Below are 20730 nucleotides of genomic sequence, written 5' to 3' on the forward strand. Positions count from 1 at the left end.
CGTGCACCCGAACAGGAAGCAGCGCGAGCCCGTGAAAGACTGACGCGCTGGGGAACCGATCGCTACGCGTTTACGGACCGTTTTTCATCCCTTTGAAGGGATTTACGGTGAAATAACGGCGGCCAAAGGAACAGTCTTGACTAAAACAAGGCAAGAGCCAGACCTTATCCTCAGTCTTCTGATTTTTAAGACCCGCTTTTGCGCTCGGCTCTTGGTTTTCTCTTTTAAAGAAGGGCGTGTGTGTTTTCCGGAGAGAGCTGGTGCATGTTGAATACTGCGCGTGAGATTTAAACGGTTCGGATCGTCGCGAGGATGGGCTGCACGTTAAGCACGGAGGACAAGGCGGCGGTGGAGAGGAGTAAAATGATCGACAGAAACCTGAGAGATGACGGAGAGAAAGCGGCCAGAGAGGTCAAACTCCTGCTGCTCGGTAAGAAACAATTCAACATATACGAGAGGCCTAAACTGTCCCGTTTCTTTATTACGACTGCATTATTACACAGTCGCTACAACTGTATAACGCTGTAGTTACGTGACCGTTAAAAAAGTAACGGAAAGTTTGGTTGTGTAGTAATGATAAGTTAGTCTTTTGATGCCCACCCATTAGGCTACTCAACCCTTTAGCACTCGGGATCTTACTTTGATCGTTTTAATATCTTAACATTGTTTTATATCCTTTATAACCGTCGTGATGCTCAACATTTCACTTTGTTTAGAATTCTAATAAATGAATAATAACAGAACAGTTCCGACAGAATCGTCCCAACAGGCTAAAGGGCCACAAAGTAACAAAGCTGTCATAATAAACTGTCGCAGTGCACTCAAAACGAACCCATTCACACTACGTGAAACAGCTTTAAATGGGCGGAAATGTTTTTTTATTTATGCATTTTATTTTTGTGAAGGGTCCATTGGTAATGAGCTGCTGCGGTGATGATGGTGTCATATGTAGGAGGGGTTTGGCAATGGCGACCTGTTGCTTCTTTCTGCTCTTATTGTGAAATGATGGTAGATTTGATCGTGATGTTCCTCCTGAAATGTCACATGTGTTTCCGTCAGCACGTGTTAACATATGACATTAAGTAAACGTTTGAGATTAACCGCAGGTTCATGATAGATGAAGGCAAGTCTTGTGTTTAAATGGGGTGTATTTGTGGGTGATTTCAGGACTGCTGTAACAAATCCAGAACTAACCAAGCTCCTTAAATGTAACTGTCTAACCCTGATTTTCAATCATCCAATTAATCCTAAACTCTACCCATAACTCATCCACCTTAAGCCTATGAATCGACGGGAAGGATTGTTGGATATATATATATATATATATTATTCATAAACTGTTTACTGTTATGAGCAATTTATTATTTTTCTGCTATAAAATATTAGTTTACGGCCTTTTTATGAAACAGCAGTATTGTTTATGACAATCAGGCTAGTATCATAGAAACAATTTAATTAAAAGAAGCATTTATTTGTTTTTGTTTTTTATTTCTTTCTGCCATATGCGTAATTCAGCCAATAGTAGCCTGATGTATTCGAGGGCTACAAAATAATAGTTTTCCATTCTTCAGTGAGCGTGAAAACACCAGGCAACAGAAACATCATTTGCGTTTCTCATGGTGTGTCTGTTGAATTAATCTGTACTCATTTTATGTTCATGACTGTCTGCAGTCACCTTGACCTCAGTACACACTGCTTCAACTGAGATGTTAGTGAGATGGTATCTCAAATGCTGCCACTCGTCTCCAGGCAACACGCAGATGCACACCGACACACACACTCAATGTGTTCAAATTACCCATAACAGTGGCACCAATGGAGTCTGGTGAAAGGAAGGAACCAACACACACACACACACACACTCTCTCACTCTCTCTCTCTCTCTCTCTCTCTCTCTCTCTCTCTCTCTCTCTCTCTCAGAGCATTAAATATGGAGAGCCTCTTTGGTTTGCTGATATAACTAGCACATGGAGGATTTGGTGACTTCATATGTTTGTCTAGAACAGAACCGTACCAGGCACTGGGTCGTAGTCGAGCCTGTGAGTCTGACGCTGGGGTGCATTGACACCTGACATGGTTTAGCAGCCAGAACACTCACACTATGAAGCAATCGCTCAACGTGCCGAATGTTTGGCTGTAAAATGGTGTAATATGAGCATTTCAATAAGCGGTTCAACTGTGATAAGATCCAGTAATATTTTAAACCTAATCCATTAGAAAAAAGAGCCGTCTTATATTTTTCATGGGCAAATATGAGATTTTATGAGTTTTTTTTGGGCAGTAATCTTGTAGATTTATATGGAAGTAATTCATCATACATACATACATAACAGATTTGCACAGAGATTTGTGGTGGAGCAAATATGATTTTTTTAGTGTCGATTCTCAGTTGTGACTATTGATGAATTATCATGTAGCTCTTTGTACTGATTGGTCAGTGTTTGCATTCTTTGGTGAAATATTTTAAATATTCTTTCTCACATAATAAAAAATACAGAAATTATAGTTAAATTATTATTAATATTTCATAATAATTTAAATGTAATGAGCAGGGTAATGTATTTAATAAGCAAATAGAATATTTTGCGGTATTGATCGGCCGACTGTACATTATCAATTTCATGTAGGTTAAATTGTATAATCTGATTTAATATTACCAGGTGATCAGTTTATTTAGACAATATTTTCTCAAGGTTAACTCAAAACAAGGCTTGAAATTGCGACCATTTTAGTCTCATATGCTCCCTAAATTTAATGTGTGCAACCTCAAAATATATTTGGGAGCATTTGTGCGAGTGCAAATAATTTTTGAGGTGCGACCTGTTTTCATTTCTCTACAAAATGTTGGCTAATTACTGCACAGTATGTGCCTGCTGTGAGCTCAAACAGTGACCGGTCCACCGTTCTATCACATAATCTATTAAACTTCATCTTTACGTTCTTACGTTTAAAGCAGATTTTAGGCTGGTTAATATTAGCTGTCAATCACTCCCTTTCACTGCGCGCCGTTATCACGTGACAGGGTGCTAACTAGCGCGGAAACTGTAAAGAGATGAGGAGAGAAAATGAAAAGAACACTGTTAAACAGGGCTCTCGACATTAACATTTGAGTTTTTATATTTATAACATATGATACAGTTAAGTAATATCACACGACCAAGAATGCTGTTTTCCCGAATATCCTGAATAAAACCATTCCACAAAAGCGAATTTTACTCAGAAAATGAATGACAAGGCTTAGTGTCGAGCCCCTTATATATATATATATATATATATATATATATATATATATATATATATATATATATATATATATATATAATTTATTTTTTTATTTTAGTTGTGGTGCTCCTAAAATTTTGATGGTCAAAAAAAAGTTAATTTCGAGCACTGCAAAATATTTGAAAACAGAAACACATTATACTGTTTAAAAAACAAAAGGTTAGTCTGTTAACAAGGCTGTCTCTGGATGTTTACTCAAAATTAACATTTCTGTTCCGAAGCCAAGTGAGTACAGTTTTTGGCTGATGATTTTAGCTGAAAATATCAAATTAGCTAAATGTTGACCAATACATTTTTTTTTTTTTTGGCTGATATGTATCAGTCTATCACTAACACCGTCTCTTTTTTCCAGTTGGTGTTTGGGTTGATTTTCATTAGATGTTGTTTTAGCAGCTTTTGCCAGGAAATGGCTAGTGTTTGTGCACCATAGAGATCGGGGTGTGGTGTTTTGCGGATCATAACCTGAAGCTTGTGTGTGATAACCCAACTGATTGCCGGACAGCTGGTTTTAGAAGAGGTGTGTGTGTGGTGTTTAGAAGCTGACTGGGCCTAATGTAACAGCACTAATGTCTGAAAACCATGCAAACCTCAGACCATCTCTCTCTTGATCACTTACATACACACACACACACACACACACACTGCAGTGATGCATCACTATACCCTTGAATATTTCCTGAAAAACACAAGGAATCAAGAAGAGCGTTTAGTGTGGAATATATCCATCATGGAAGAGCTTTTATCAACTTGGTCATTTTGCAAAGCTGGTGTATGGGGTTATTATTTGTTATAAGGTAGCTGTTTGTGTGGGTGAGCAAAAGCATAGATCGGCCTTTTGTCACCGTTTGAGGGTTTTAAGAGGCTTTGATGTGCATACCGGTGTTGTGCATTCCAGTGATGTCATCGTAGGGAAAGTTCAGGGGTCAGTTCAATAAATTACCATCACAAAGCACTTCAACATGACAACATTTGAGTGTTTTTCACTTGTGTACTATTGTTATCCTTTTTAAAGTCAGCACAGAATCAAAATTGACCCTATGTTGACTTGTGATCGACAGCCTCAGTCACCATTTATTTATGCTACAACCCCCCCCCCCCAATTTTTTTTAAGTGAATGATGACATTCTTTCTTTCTGGCTGACATGTCATTTTGTGGTCACTTTCTCCAACTCTGAAAAGAATTTCCTATTTGACTGATGCCAGTTTTGTAGGGCTAAGAAAATAAGCTCATTCATTAATGTGTACTGTTATACTGTACTGTTACATAAAAAATTGCTAGTAAAAAATGACTTTCAAATATAGGACTTTTCAAATATAATAATACTATAAATATAATATTATTATATTTTCAAATATAATAATGACTTTTCAAATATAATAAATAACTATTTACTCATTGTATTCTTAGAAATTGGTAAAAAAATGTGATTAATCTTAAAGGGATACTCCACCCCAAAATGAAAATTTTGTCATTAATCACTTACCCCATGTCATTCCAAACCCGTAAAAGCTCTGTTCGTCTTTGGAACACAATTTAAGATATTTTGGCTGAAAACTGGGAGGCATGTAACTGTCCCATAGACTGCCAAGTAAATAACAGTGTCAAGGTCCAAGGTATGAAAGTCGTCTTCAGAATACTCCATCTGCCATCAGACGTGCAATCTGGGTTATATGAAGCGACGGGAACACTTTTGTAAGAGAAGAAAACAAAAATAATGATTTATTCAACAATTCCTTTGTCAACAGTGTCCTCTGTGTCTCTCCATATCACCATATGCTGTGTATGCTCTTCTGTATCATCCGCACCACAAGGATGCGCTGTTTCTACGTGTATTTAGCTTTGATTTGAAAGAAAACAGCGCATCTTTGTGGCGCGGATGATACAGAAGAGCATACGCAGCATACGGGGATATGGAGAGACACAGAGGAGACTGTTGACAAAGAAATTGTTGAATAAAGTTTTAATAATAATTTTTGTTTTCTTTGCTTACAAAAAGTGTTCCTCTCACTTCATATTGATAATACTTGCTGTCTTCGAAAGTATATTAAAATAAATATATTATAAAACATGCTTCCTTTATTTTGATTGTAACAATTTTGGAGTCAGTGTGTAAATATCATAGACGGTATAAAAACGTGGATGTAGTGTTCGTGACGTCACCCATAGACTCCTGAAGAGCGGTTTTGAAGCTCAAAGTGTGCAGAGCGGGCCGTCGCCATCTTGGCAGCGCATCACCGCGCAACTCTCCCGGATAATCGAAAATGGGCAAAAAGGTGGGAGCTGGCTGCTGAAGGCCCACCTTAATTGTCAGCAGCGGCAATTCACCTGTCACTCACGTGGCCACGCCCTTAATTATGCAGAACTTTAAGGCTTAATATAATTTAAACGGATGAATTATAAAAAAAATTCACCCCACTCACAGTTGTCATGAAGGGCAAAATTAGCTACATAGACCAAAATCATTTTTTGAACCAGGCTGTACATGTTTTTTTCTGCTGTAAAGTTGGGCATTTTAACATGGGGAGTCTAGTCCTTTTGCAGCCAGCCTCAAGCGGCCAGTCGATGAATTACAGTTTTAGTCATTTCCCTTGTTGGCTTCACGAGAGAGAGCGCGAGGTTGCCGCTCGGTAAAATTTTACAATATTCTTTGCTTACAAATATACACTATTTATTTAGGTGTTGATTTTTAGTGTCTGTAAAATCACTTTTAAGTCAATTTAACTCAGAATGCCATCACAGTTTGACTTTAAGGTTAATCCAAACCCTGCAGAAAAGAATTAACAAGTTTACAAATTAAAAAGCCAAAGGACTCCTGTGAGCATCAGCTGTTTGATGAGTCAATGTGTTTCATGAGATGTGAATTCAATAGATGATGTTTTGGGAATACCAAATGAGATTGATAATCCTCATTAGGTGTTTACATGCTCAAATTAGAGTTTGCATCATGATTTTATTGGGCTCCAAAAGAACAAACTGTTCATCTTGGGTCATCTAATAAACTCTTTGCGTGTGCAGCGTCTGCGTGGCTCTGTGTTTCCTGCTGTCGTTCCCCTGGATGGGTACATTGATAAGTCCCCCAGGGCTACAGGCCTCTGTGGTGAGACATAATTAAAATAATCTGTCCTCTCTATTCCTGTTCTCTTTCATTCTGAAGTCTTTCCAATTTCAGGTGTCTGCTCATCTACGTCGCTGCAAGGTCAAATGTTTACATTGAGCTGTTACTAAAAGTAATAGAGTAGTTACTGTAGAGTGTGCTTTGGGATTTAAAGGAGAAGTGTGTATTTGTAATGTTTAATTTTTGCTTTTAGTTGTTGTTATAGGTTATATAGTATATTATGTTGTTTGTTTGTTTTTTATGTGGTGGTTTGTATTTATTGTTTTGAATTTAAGCTGTTTGTTTATTGTTTATGTGGTGGTTTGAAAATATGGTGGGGCTAACTGTTTTTCGACCAATAGTAGATGACCAATAGTAGTTAGAATTTTTTTCAGTTGGCCTCACAAAAGATAAATTATGAATTTTATATAGAATGTATGATTCTATGTTTACATTTACAAATTACAATGTATAAATTTTACATGAAAAATATGCAGTTTTCACAATTATTAAATGTTACATTTTCATTATAAAAAAAAAAAAACATCAATAACTGAAACTATACAGTTATTATAAATTTATAAGACAATCCAAGATCAAAGAAAATAAAAGATCAAAAATTTATAAAAACTCCATATATTTGAAGTTTTCTGATTTGTGTTTTGTAGTTTTATAACTTTTTACCGTCAAAAAAATTGACAGGCACAATTTGCAACCCCCCCCCCCCCCAAAAAAAACCACTTAAAGATGCATATATATATAATCCGGTGCGCCTTATAGTGCAGCAAAAAAATACGGTCATTCATTGAAGGCCATTCATTGAAGGTGCGCCTTATAATCCGGTGCGCCTTATAGTGCAGAAAATACGGTATATATATATATATATATATATATATATATATATATATATATATATATACACTTAATTTTAAGATATATATGCTGACGATTGGCGTCAATCAAACCAATTGGGCTGGTCATTCTCTGATACCTTTTTTTGAGCTTCGAAGCTTCTGTAGTAAACAACACCGAATATATTCTTAGGTTGTGATTGAGGGGGATTATTTTATACTTCACTCTAATAAAAGCTTCGGAGTGAGGGGGCTGAACATATACTTTTTTTATTATGACGAGAATCGTTCATCCAATTGACTTCATGCGTGGCGGGTGTGTGCTGCTGCGGATCCAAGGGAGTGACGTGTTGCATTTTGGTGCAATATGGACATGTGACATGTTCAGATTTAATAAAATTTTAATAAACTACAGAACCGCGAGCCAGAAGCGGCGCGCCTCATGCAGGAAGGGCTTATATGCTAGTGATACAAAACACACAGGTCTGTTAAGAACAATACTTTTAATATAGACCAATTATTATTAGGCTGGACTGCTGTAGTTTTTTGCTTCTATTTTCCAAGCAAATTAAGTGCACATTTTTATCATGTGTAAAATTACTGATTAACATGGCGATTAAAAGCAGCTTGTTATTTTTTTTACTCCAACAATATACTATAGGCGTACTACTTGATGCGGTGTTGTGGTAGGCCAGTTTCAAATCGCATATTTGGCACACTGCCTTTGTCTTGTCCTCACTCAATATAAAGTGCTCCCACACAGCTGAGGTCTTTGGCATTTTTGTCTTCTCTTCCAGATGAACTGAATCATGCCGTTCGCTCATGGGCCGCTTTTTTTCATAAACCGCTTTTCCACTATCGGGCCAAACGGTTCTCTATGCTTAACCATTACATTCCGTGCCGATCCGGTGTAGTGCCAAAATTTGCTCCACCCCTGTTATTGGTTGGTTTAGGCGTAGGTATGAGGGAGGGGTTAGGATTAGGGGGGGGGTTGGGATTAGGCAATCAGCGACTTCAACGAGGGGGTGGATAATCTGGCAGGGGTGCAGAAGTCAGTGCAGATACGGTTTAATTTTCCACTGTGGTTCTGATAACAGAGCTCTTTGGAATGCAATACAAATGCCTCAGTCGTTGCCTTGGTAACGCAAGTGTAATATATACAGCGATATGGACGATGATCAGATATTTCTGTTTTTGGGACTCCTTGTTTTTTTATCTGATTTACTTCATTCAGTAACAGGAAAAAGGACACAACTCTTGACGTGAAAAATAAAATAAACAGAAGGCGACAACGGGTATAATATCAATAAGCGCAAATGTTTCCTACACAGACCAAACTGTCTCAGACATTTTTTTCTTTTTTATATTGAACGTAGCGTAGCTGTTTACTTGGCTGTTTAATCAAATAGCGCGCTTCCGCTTAGCCAGCTGTGGAGAAACTGGTAGCCAGGCAACAGAGTGGCGACATCACGCACACACACTCTAACAGCAAGGCTCAGCACGGTAGGCTCACATGGAAATACAACTGTAACCGTACCTGACAGTTCTTAGAAGCGTTCGGCCCGATAGTAAAAAAATGGCTATGTTCAAGTGTGAGTGAGATCCAGTTTGCGGGGGATGCCATGTGTTTAAAAAAAATAAAAATAATAATTATTCGAATCTCAAAATTTAAAATCGAATTCCAACCCACTAATGATTATTAGAATAATCAAATATTCTGGTCCAGCCCTAGTGCTGACCCAAAAGGGCAAGTGACAGTTCCATCAATTGACCCAAAATGTAAAAAAAGTCTTCTTCGTTTTTGTAATTCTATTTAGTGGCACAGAAATTACACAGGTCATCTTTATTAAATTGCCAGTGAATATTCTGACTTGAAATGCTAACAGATCTCACCTGCAAAAACAAGACGTGAAAATGCATATGAGGTTCATTAGAAAGGCTTGAAGTGCGTAATGTAATATGGAGCGTGTGTTTGCTGTAATCTAATAAGACCGGGCAGTGCGACAAAGCATTGCATTAGAGTTGTCACATGGTGTCAGTGTGTTGAGACATAGAGATAAGGCAGTAATGCAAGTTTGTTATCAATTGCTAACTGTACAAAAATGGGGAGAGGTATCCTTGGAGGTCCAGAAAGAAGTAGTCATGGTGTCAGATGTTCCCCCTCAAATCGTAAAGGGATAGCTCACCCAAAAATGTCATCATTTACTCACCCTCATGTTGTTCCAATCCTGTATGGAAAAACAAATCTATGGAAGTCAATGGCTACCAGCAACTGTTTGGTTACCAACATTCTTCAAAATATCTTCTTTTGTGTTCAACAGAAGAAATTCATACAAATGTAGGAGATAGATGCACTACTGTAATTTTTTAAATGTCAGAAATAATAAATCTTAGTGGTATTTGCAAATCGGCTAATTTGTCTATTATAGAATCAGACATATAATTACTACGTTGTGAAAAAAATCAATGGTATTTGAATGCTTTTCCTGATATATTTTATTTTTGTTTTATTTTCGGATAATATTTATTAAGATATTTGCACTCTTGAATGGGATCTATAACAGGCGAAAAATGCTTTTTAATGCAAAATAATTTCTAATTTGGCCTTTTAATTTTTTGGTGAAATATAACCTAACAATTTCTTTGTGAGATACACCACAGAAGGAAATGGTTTCATCCAAAGCAATTCCAGCATTTGTTGACATTTATCACGCTCCAGCAGTCGTATCAGCAGGTCTGCTCACGGCGTCCCAAAACTTTTACCTAATTTGTAAGTTGTACAATGTGTTCAAGTGTGTCCATGGTGTGTGTTCTCTTGTGAGGAACTGCTTGGTTCGTTCAGTCCACAAAAGATGCAATGAATTATCAGCCAGGCAGATTAATCGGCTGTTTGGTCGAATGTTGACATTTTCTCGTAAATGATCTCCTTTTGGTACTTTAGTCATTTTTTACAACCATGCAGCTAAACGACAAACCAAGTGAAGCTTTTCTGATGCTTCCTCCCATTTGGAATCTCGATGTTGTCAAAACGCACAGCTAAAATCTTCTAATACAAGTAAATTATTAATTTATGACTGACTTAAATGTACCCCCTTTTTTTGTTTCTTACAAGATGGTTTTTATGTCAAAAAATTACAGTTCAAACAATTTACACTGCATATTTACATCCAGACCCTTGACCATACAACCTGGGCCACCAGAAACGACGATCAGAGAGAAGAGGTTTATCTGCCACAATAAAATGACACACGCTTTTTGCGCACAATCAGCAGGAAGCCAAGAGCAAGTTACTATGACAAATAGGGATTATCATGCATTACTGGAAACGCATGCATATGAGCGATACACTGTAGAGCTGCTTTTCACTGACACGTGCCCATCAGGTATCTGGGCCCTCTTTGGCAGCATGTCCTCAGAAGTCGGTTGCTATGGCAGTGTGACGAGAGTCCAGACTCGAGTATGCGCGTGTGCAGATGCATGCATTTGCGTGCATGATCACATGTGTCAAATGGACAAAAGCTAGATGAGTGTAATTGTGCCACGGCTCACAGCTCCTTCGCAGTTCATTTTCACGAATAGAAACTGGCTCGCACCTTGTTCCTCTAGTGGCACGTTTCTCTGGGTTTGTCCTTGCTTTATTAAGATCTCTCCCAGGTTGCTCTAGCCCAGAAGGGCTGTTTCCAGCACTGCTCATAACACAGTTTCTAGTAGTAAAACATACACCTCTATTTTCCGATTGAGTGGTTTAATATTCCGCTACAGCCTGTCGGAATTCTTCCGTTACAGGTGTAATAATGTTTTAGCTTTTAAAAACAGTTGGATAGAAATCTGAAATCTGTGACATCTGTTTTGTTTTCCATGGCAGGAGCTGATTTTACACACAGATAACAGGGAGAAAAACATACAAGGGTGTGTTTTAACCCTCATTTTTTCCATATCTATTCATTTATTTAAAAATGCTAATTCAAATTGTCATTCATATTCAGTGAATTGAATAAACCTGTTCTATCAGTGTTGTTACAATTAACTAAAACTATATATATATATATATATATATATATATATATATATATATATGTATATATATATTTAGCAATTGAAATAAAGCTGAATTAAAATAAAATATAAAATGTTTTCTTGGCTGAACTGACATAATTTTAAGTTGGAGTGTTAAAACTAAAACTGAAATGTAAATTAATCAAAGCTATATATAAAATATATTTATATATAAAGCTATATAAAATATTTACAAATTATATAAATATATAAACAAAAATATTAAATAAAAGCTATATAAAATATTTACAAATTATATAAATATATAAACAAAAATATTAAATATTAAAATGACCAGTACATAAAATTATTAAAATTGATAAAAAAAAAAATGTTAATGCTATAATATAAATAATAGTAATAAAATAACACTTTCTATGATGGACATGTTTTTAATTTCCAAACTAAAATTAATTTAGATTTGTGTGTGTATGTGTGTGTGTGTAACACTTTCTATGATGTGAAGAAATGTGTGATTAAAAGTTTGAAAAGATAATGTTTTTTGAGAGGTTTGGCATACACTTTTATTTTTAGCAATAAATAAACAATTATCCTCACACACCTGCAGGTGATTGATAGGTAGTAGTACAAATGACCAAAAAACAAGTCAAACATCAAAATAAAAATGAACAAATCCCACACACAATCAGTACTTGTAAACATATAAAAAATTCGATTTTTGGTCCCATGACCTTCATCAGGCATATATGTGTATATTGATTACTATTTTTTAGAAAAATAAGCAGCAAACCAGTGTTGGTAAAATATTTTAAAACCTGTATTCGGCAATATGTAATTTTATTTAATATACCTTTGTGTATGGTGTTGTAGTAGTTCAATTACCATCCACAAAGTGATGGTCTTTTATTTGATTCTATTGTGCTCAAATGGCCAAACTATTTTTCCACACTCTTGAGCCCTTAGAAGTTGATCGCTCACCATCCACTTACTTATGGTTTCCACTGTAACCCATAATAAGCTTATCAGATGCTGGTCTTTGATCAGCTAGTAAGCCTTTGGCAAAGAGCTGTGCACACTTAAATACACATGATTGTGCACTCTTAGTGCACTAAAATGTTCATTATATCCAATACAAGTTAAGCTCTATTGAAAGCATCTTGAGCCTTTAAACTTGGTAATGTTTGCATAAAACAAGCATTGATCGAACAAACAGATTGCCCCGCCTGAAAATGCAATTGAAATAATTTACAGAAAAACATTCTTAAAAATAAAGGTTCTTTATTGGCATCTATGGGTCCATGAAGAATCTTGAACATCCATAGAAATTTACACAAAAATGTTCTTCACCATTAAAAAAAAAAGGTTCTTTTAAGAACTGTTCACTCAAAATTTTGAGAAACACAAAATGGATATTCTTCTGTGACATCAATGCAAAAACACCCTTTTGGAACCTTTATTTTTAAGAGTTAGAGACCACAAAATCTGTTTGACAAGTAGGGCTTTTCTGTTCAGGTCAAGACAGCACGCACATAGCAGTGGAGTTTCCGGTCTCGGTGCTAGGGAACGATATCCCAGTAGATAAGCAGCTTAAATTGGATTTTATAAGTGGAGCCATTATTGAACCAATCAATGCAGCAGTAGGAGCTGAGGGAGTTTAGCAGCAGTGCACATTTGTAAACATACACGGGACTGGACCAGCAGGTGTGGTCTGATGGTTTTATATACTCAGCATTTTATTCATTCACCCTCATGTCAAGCCATAGTTTTCAATGATGTTTAGCACAATGTTCACGCAGCTCTTTTCCATACAATGAAAGAGAATAGGAACTGCTACTTTCAGACTCCATAAACATTCTTTGAAACTACTTCACTGAAGATAGAAAGCCGTGCATGCTTGGAATGACACAAGGGAGTAAATGTGAGAGAATTTTTATTTTTAGATGAACTATTCCTTCAAGCACCACTCTGAGAAGTCAATGAAATATTCATGGGCAATAATGAAATAATGAAAGTGTTAGAACAACTATGTACAACAATGTTCAGTTTCTTAGATCTTGAATTTTCAGGATCTTGTCTACATCGCTTAACAGGGTTTTAAAAATTCACGTGGAGGCCCCTCAGAAACAAAGCGCCAAAATAAAACTGTCAGAGGCTTTTGCACCTTTTTTATGTTCATTTTCTGTCTTGTGGGGCTCATACGAGTTACATTAAGCCACTGTTGTTCTTGAAATTCACTATGTCTAGACACTTGCACTACTTTTATTGTTTGTAGACATATAAGCTAACTCTACGCAACTGCTTTTTGACAGGTGCTGGGGAGTCTGGGAAGAGTACAATAGTCAAACAAATGAAGTAAGTGACTTGTTTACATTTTCTACTCTAATTACACTTCAGTTTTATGCTGAATATCATTTATTGATTACTCATATCTCTCTGCATAGAATCATCCACGAGGCAGGCTACTCGGAGGAGGAGTGCAAACAGTACAAAGCTGTCGTCTACAGCAACACTATTCAGTCTATCATCGCCATCATTCGTGCCATGGGGCGACTTAAGATCGATTTCGGAGACGCAGCACGAGCGGTGAGTCACAGGAATGGTGGCCTGGTGCCCTTCATGTCACCTACAGCCCACTTGTGTAGATTCACAGACACTTGAAGAATGTGAATGAACGGGAGAAATTGTACCGGTCAATATGCTGGCTGGAAGTTCAATTAAATGAATTGCCTTTAATAGTGAATGTTGCAATTGACGAAAAATCCAATTCAAATGTGCAATGACTGAAATACACTTAATTTAAGATTTTTTTTTTTTTATATATAAATTATAAAGTATACAATGTCAGGGTGCTACAACTGTCCTGATATGACAATGCAATAAAACAGGACAATGATAACTGAATGTGTGCAAGAATTGAAATCTGCTGTACTCTCTGTGTCTCAGGATGATGCGAGGCAGTTGTTTGTGTTGGCGGGCAGCGCTGAGGAGGGTTTCATGACAGCAGAGCTGGCTGGAGTGATAAAGCGTTTGTGGAAGGACCAAGGAGTGCATGTCTGTTTCAGTCGATCCAGAGAGTACCAGCTCAACGATTCAGCAGCATAGTGGGTATCTTTGTCTTCCTCTAGCCGTTTAAGCCCCCATGCTGTTTTCTTGTGTTTCTCACATATATGTCCTCTGCTTCACCTTACACCACATCCTAACCAAGTGTGAAGCGATAAAGTGGTGATGAATCACCCCACAGGAAAAAAAAATATCATCTTTTTAATATTTCGATTGGAGAGCAAATTGAAACTTTAGCATATATGATAATGACGTAGTAATCTGTGTCTCTTCTAGAGTTTAAGAATATTGGCGATCTCAATACAACCTCAACAAATTCTTTCAAAACCACACTATTAGCTATGCTATCCAAATTTTATTATATTACATTATATGCAATATTTAAGTCTTACAGTAAGTAACATTTGTCTCATTTGTATCGGTTTTTACATCTTCTAACAGATTTAAGATGACTAGTCTGAGTCAAAGTTGGCACTAAAATGAAACATAATTGAGAAATATCCTTGTTTGAGATTTCCTCTGGGACATCTCAGCGAATTTTGTCCAGTGTGACATTGTGAGTCTTTTGGTTTCTATAGAGTGCAGCAATCGGGTTCCAAAAGTAAAAATCCCATTCATTTTCTCCATGGGGGGGAATTGATTTTTTACATTAACTTATAAACCATTAATTTGAGACTTAATATGATTTCTGAGGTTGTTAATCAATGGCATATTCTTCGGTTAAAGCCGTCAGCCTACACTTTAAATGTGTTTATATAATATCAATTACTTTAGATGAACAGTTTTCTATTTTATGTTTTAATTTGGTTATATCTTTCACAATGGGACTGTAGCTTTTTTTTCCCAATTTTTTGTTTTTTTGGGAACCAAGGCAGTTAAAAAAGTGGGCAGACACTATTTCATTCTATTTTAATTGCTCCGCCCACATTTAATTCTCATTGGCTCAAAATTCCACTCAACACAGCTACATATTAAATATCAAAATTTATAACATTTCATGACTGAAAGTCCACACTGGCTGTGATTTTTATCAAGTCACACAGTATTTTGCTTTATGCAGGGCTGTTTCACATTTCACCAAGTTGAGACGAACATGAATCACCTCATAGCTTTTTGTTTTTGTCCTCCACAGCCATTCTTTATTTATCTTTCTTTATCTGTCTACCTCACATACCATCCTCCCTTCCTATCGCTCTCAGCCTGTTCACCTTTTTGGGCGCTCAACCGTTCATTCCCCCTTCTGTTTTCTAGTTCCCTCCATTTCTGTTTTTCTTGTTCACAGAACATCAGCCACTGCCAAAACTGCGAGTTCGAACAGCTTTATCCGGTACACTGAGATCTCCTGTCTTACCGTATCCAGACTCTCACTGTTTGAGCCCTGAACAAGTTTGTCAATATTTGCCCCACTGTAGCTGCCTGCTTACTAGAACATGCCATTACCCTCAATTCGGAAAACCTCACTGTCTGACACTAGCCACACGTATACAATGCTGATTTTCACATGACAAAAATACACAGAAGAAAGTACGTCACATGCTACAGTTGAAGCATGCAAATATGTGTGGGTGCACGTTAAAGTTTCATGTTGTATCAAACCGGCGCTGAAGATAAACAAGTTAAATCAATTAGAGATAACAGTTATGAAGTATACTTAGAAATTCCTGTTTCCCTTAATCAAACAGTTATGGCACTGCTGTTTTCGAACAACTGTGTGTTTGAGTTTCTCTAATTCAGTTCCTAAACCTAATGAGCTGTCTTACCATCTACTGTCTATTAGAGGTACACTAGGCACAGTTGCCTTGCCAGTGCCCAGGCACGACTGCACCCCTCCTCAATGCCCCGCTGACTTGCACTCACATTGCACTTTAATAGGCCTGAGCACGCTTACGTTATTAAAATGCAAGCACAAAAAAACAGGAAGAAAAGAGTTTTCGCTCAGCACAATGGAGTTCGTCATAATGCTAACTTTGTGGCTTATTATTTTGAGTGGTTTGGGGTGCGGTAACGCCGGGTTCTCTCACATGCGCAATATGTTTCTTAATTAATCTATCACTAATGTCTTGTAGAAAGATGTGATGTGTCTTGAGTTCTGTGGTTAGTGCAAACTAGACTTTTCAGGGTCAAACATGCTAAACATGCTCAGGCACGGTTCATATCTTATACACATATTGATTTTATTATTATAGTATCATATCTAACTTGATGAATCAAAGGCAAAACCATATATCATGAAAATGTTATTTAATACTTGTTTTATATTACATGCATTTATACATAACACACACAAATATTGATTATATATACACATTTTAAAATGATTGATTGTTTCATTGTCAATAAAACTGTGGTTTTATCTGTACTTTCTGACACTTTTTTAGTACGGAAAATATCTAGCTCTACATTTTGTTCTGGTATTCCAGGATTGCCTTCTCTGTTACAAATACATTTGAATGTGGTTTACAATTCATCCAAAATGAAGTGTGTTTTAAGGTTGCCTTTTAGAAAGGTGTTGGTGTCATTAATATGACAGTTGGTAAGTGGGTAGCTCGCTAGGTTTTGGAACAGAGCTTCTATGTAAATTTGTGTGTGTGTGGTAGATGTCTCATTTGTATATTTGGGAGTGCATAATGGGCTTTGGATTTTGTTTACGCTGTTACTAAGCATTACCAAATTGCGAGCTAAAGTGTAGCCTCTGTCACACTATTTTAGTCAGGGCCGTGAACATCATATGAAGTGGGCAGTTGGCAGACATGACAACACATTGTTTGTTTTTCAGGAAACGGCCTTGCTGACTGTTGTGCAATTGTTTGAGTGGACTTGTGTGCATGTGAATAAAAATCAGTTTTAGCAGGGGATAACTGCAGATTGAAATTTTAAATCCTCGTCTTCACCCATTCCCGTCTTGTGAGAGACCCAGTCGGGACCTCTGGGCCAAGAGATTTAATGAAAGCACAAACTGCACTCAAGACGTTTTCATTTCATCTGAACTAAAACCTTCCTCCCTGTTATATCTCCACAGCTACCTGAATGATTTAGACAGAATATCGCAGGCCACCTATATACCCACTCAACAGGATGTGCTGAGGACTCGAGTCAAAACCACAGGAATTGTTGAGACACACTTCACTTTCAAAGACCTCCACTTCAAGTGAGCACTTCAGGTTGCTTTATTTAAAAAAAGGCCCAAAACATATTCTTGGCAAATCTAATTTCAATCCAAAATCACAAGAAAAAGAAATTATAGTATGCACAAAAATCAAGCCTATTTTAGGAGCATTTTGGATATTTTCAGTTCTCAGTAGCTTACAATAATGCAAGAAAATCTCATTATTATTGAAGTGAGAAAATCTTACTTTCCATTACTACCATAATGTACACTTGTAGAATGTAACTGTACATGTACATTATGGTAGTATTAGTTGTACTGAATTTATGCCATTACTACCATAATGTACACTTGTAGAATGTAACTGTACATGTACATTATGGTAGTATTAGTTTTACCAAGGATAAATAAGACTCCATAGTGATGTATTAGCTTTATTAAACTTAACATAATATCATATGAATTTGCATATCCACGGATTAAACTATTAGGAAGTACTTCATAGTATAGACCGTGCAGATAATGTGTGACTGCAATTGTGTGCACGAGTGATAGAAAAGAGAAGCAGAGAGAGACAAATAGAGAAGTGTCAGTCTCGGACTGGTTTGCACTCTGATTCAGACAGGAAGAGGAAGTACATATCCTTAGTTTTTATGCCCATATTTAGCTATAGACCTTTCAGAGTTGAAAACTATTGTTCAACTCAATATTTGTGTATACTATGTATTTGTATGCTAATTAGAGCAACATGCTAACACCGAACTCTATTAAAAGCAATTGTATCAGGTGCATGTCTCATAAGGACACTATTTTTGGGGGCACAGTATTGCGAGTACCACAACAATCACTTCTGTGGTTTCATTTCAGCTATAATGCTTCCTTAATAAGGCAGCTCACTAGTTTAGAACGGAGTTACAGAAACTTGATAACCATTTTAAAATGTCATGTATTTCAGGATGTTTGATGTTGGGGGTCAAAGGTCAGAGAGAAAAAAATGGATCCACTGTTTTGAAGGTGTAACTGCCATCATCTTCTGCGTGGCACTGAGCGATTATGACCTGGTGCTGGCCGAAGATGAAGAGATGGTACCAAAGTACTTCCTGTGGTTTTAAAAAATACAGAATTACAGTGCTTGCAAGGCAGTGTATAGAAAACCCATGTATATTTTTCTTTCATTTGTTATTACATTTTGTGGTTCAAGCTGGAAGCATGAAATGTGCAAACTTCATTCAAACTTTTTTTAGAATTATTTTTTTTTTTTTGTAGTAAATGTTCGTTTTTGAATGGCCAGTGGAAAATGTACATATTTTTCTTAAATTTCTTGGAGTTTATTTGTGTACAGAATTGTGATTTGTCTACTTTCTACTTAACTTTTTTATTAATTAAAAATAAGACTATTAAAACATTTTTGTTAATATTATTATTGATTAATTTTTGTTAAATATTAATATTAGATGAAAAACAAACTAAAAAAAAAACTAAAATTTTTCTGCCTTGCAAGCATTGGTATTTCTGTATTTCATACAGAAAATGTAAATCTGTATACTGTGGTCTTAAATCGATAGTTGCCCAAAAAAGAAAATTCTGTAAATGTACTCTTCTTCTAAAGAAACGGCTTGTGCACTATATTCTATATATCCGTATGATAGCTTTGTTTAAGAAACAATCTGACATTTAAGTTATTTCAGCAACTAGGACATTCCGCTACATAACTCCTTTTATCCCTGTAAACCTATTATAGATTTTATAATGATCATATTGTATACAGGTCCTATTATATGAAATCTATTTGAATGCGTGAATGGGGGATAAATTAATCCTGACCAGAAAAACAGTTCTTGCATTTATCATACAGTCCACAATATCATATTGATTCAGTTTGAGTCCTACTTTATTAAGGGTTTGCAAACAGGTATTGATTGATTTAATGGTAAATGGATTAAGCACATCTCCACCCCCGTCTGTATTCCATAAATCAAGCTTTTGAGCTGTGTTGAAAGGCAGCTACATACAAAGATGTAGTCATTAGAGTAAATGATCACTGAGTAGACTGTGTATATTATTGTGTAACATAATATAGTTTAAAATTGCTTCCAAGCCAAGATGCTTAATCGACACCCCCTGTCTATTTCTCAAAGTCCTAATTTCTTATATTCCGTCAACCAATTTCTCTTTCTGCAGAACCGAATGCATGAGAGCATGAAGCTGTTCGACAGCATCTGCAACAACAAGTGGTTCACAGACACCTCTATCATCCTGTTCCTCAATAAGAAGGATCTGTTTGAGGAGAAAATCAAGAAGAGCCCGCTCACCATCTGCTATCCAGAATACGCAGGTCAGACCCCGATACTGGATTTGTAACAATTTACTGATTATATTATTGATGGAATAACATTTGTGTGGTCCTTTATATATATAACATCGTTTCCAGGTATTTTAAGTCACAGGAACAAGTGACATCACTTGACATGAAAATATTTCCTGTCCATCTCACAGGGTCAAATACATATGAAGAGGCTGCCGCCTACATTCAGTGTCAGTTTGAAGATCTGAATAAGCGGAAAGATACCAAGGAGATCTACACTCACTTCACCTGCGCCACCGACACCAAGAACGTGCAATTTGTCTTTGACGCAGTGACCGATGTCATCATCAAGAACAACCTGAAGGACTGTGGACTCTTCTAGAAGCTGGCTTGTATCTGGTGAGGATCAGCTTCGTAAATGTCCTGTGTGCCTGTGCCATGCTGGTGTTTAGATGCAAAATAATCAATGTTCATATTGCGGATGAAGCCACATACTCTGCCTGGAGCCATCATGGAATAAACACTGCAGAACAAATGTGTGTTTAAAGGTCATGTGTGTCGTTCATTCATTGTTTTGATAAAGAATGATCAATTTTTGTTGAACTGATTCTTCATGGCATTAGTTTAAGGGCCGGACTACCTCCTAAGGGGCCGTAAATCTCAGCAAAGGATAAATGGATTTGCAGCACTAAAAATTGCTTGCAGTAGCTCTGCTACTAAATTTATTTCAATTTTGAAATGGATATACAGCTATGATCAGCTGTTCCTTCATCTTGGCTGAGCTTTCAACGTTGTTATAGGAAAGGATGAAGCTGATTGGTTGGTTCTTGTCACATGACCTGCAGCGCGGTTATGGCATTCTGAGCACTTCCATTATAAGCACGCCTGCCGCGCGTCTACATTTGAAATAACGAACTTGAGAGCGCAAAAGACCAATATGTGAACGGACCCTATATTTTTACTCAGCAAAGATGCATTCAGATGAAAAACTTAAACTTGAAATTTCTACTCATC

General features: G+C 36.7%; 1 protein-coding gene and 1 long non-coding RNA gene across 2 annotated transcripts in view; one reads left to right on the forward strand and one right to left on the reverse strand.

Annotated features, from left to right (window-relative positions):
* The window catches only part of LOC109061676 (guanine nucleotide-binding protein G(i) subunit alpha-1-like), a 22262-nt gene continuing 1532 nt past the window's right edge, over window positions 1–20730 (forward strand). Inside the window, exons 1-8 of the mRNA XM_042742734.1 lie at window positions 1–430; window positions 13555–13597; window positions 13687–13828; window positions 14189–14346; window positions 17325–17453; window positions 18367–18496; window positions 19593–19746; window positions 19908–20115. Coding sequence (XP_042598668.1) covers window positions 313–430; window positions 13555–13597; window positions 13687–13828; window positions 14189–14346; window positions 17325–17453; window positions 18367–18496; window positions 19593–19746; window positions 19908–20098 — 1065 coding nt within the window. The 5' untranslated portion in view covers window positions 1–312 and the 3' untranslated portion in view covers window positions 20099–20115. The remainder of the gene's footprint in view (window positions 431–13554; window positions 13598–13686; window positions 13829–14188; window positions 14347–17324; window positions 17454–18366; window positions 18497–19592; window positions 19747–19907; window positions 20116–20730) is intronic.
* The window catches only part of LOC109061660, a 17007-nt gene continuing 10345 nt past the window's right edge, over window positions 14069–20730 (reverse strand). Inside the window, exon 3 of the long non-coding RNA XR_006156874.1 lies at window positions 14069–14441. This is a non-coding gene — a long non-coding RNA (uncharacterized LOC109061660). The remainder of the gene's footprint in view (window positions 14442–20730) is intronic.

This window comes from Cyprinus carpio, chromosome A4, assembly GCF_018340385.1.
Source record: "Cyprinus carpio isolate SPL01 chromosome A4, ASM1834038v1, whole genome shotgun sequence".
Classification (NCBI taxonomy): Eukaryota; Metazoa; Chordata; class Actinopteri; order Cypriniformes; family Cyprinidae; genus Cyprinus; species Cyprinus carpio.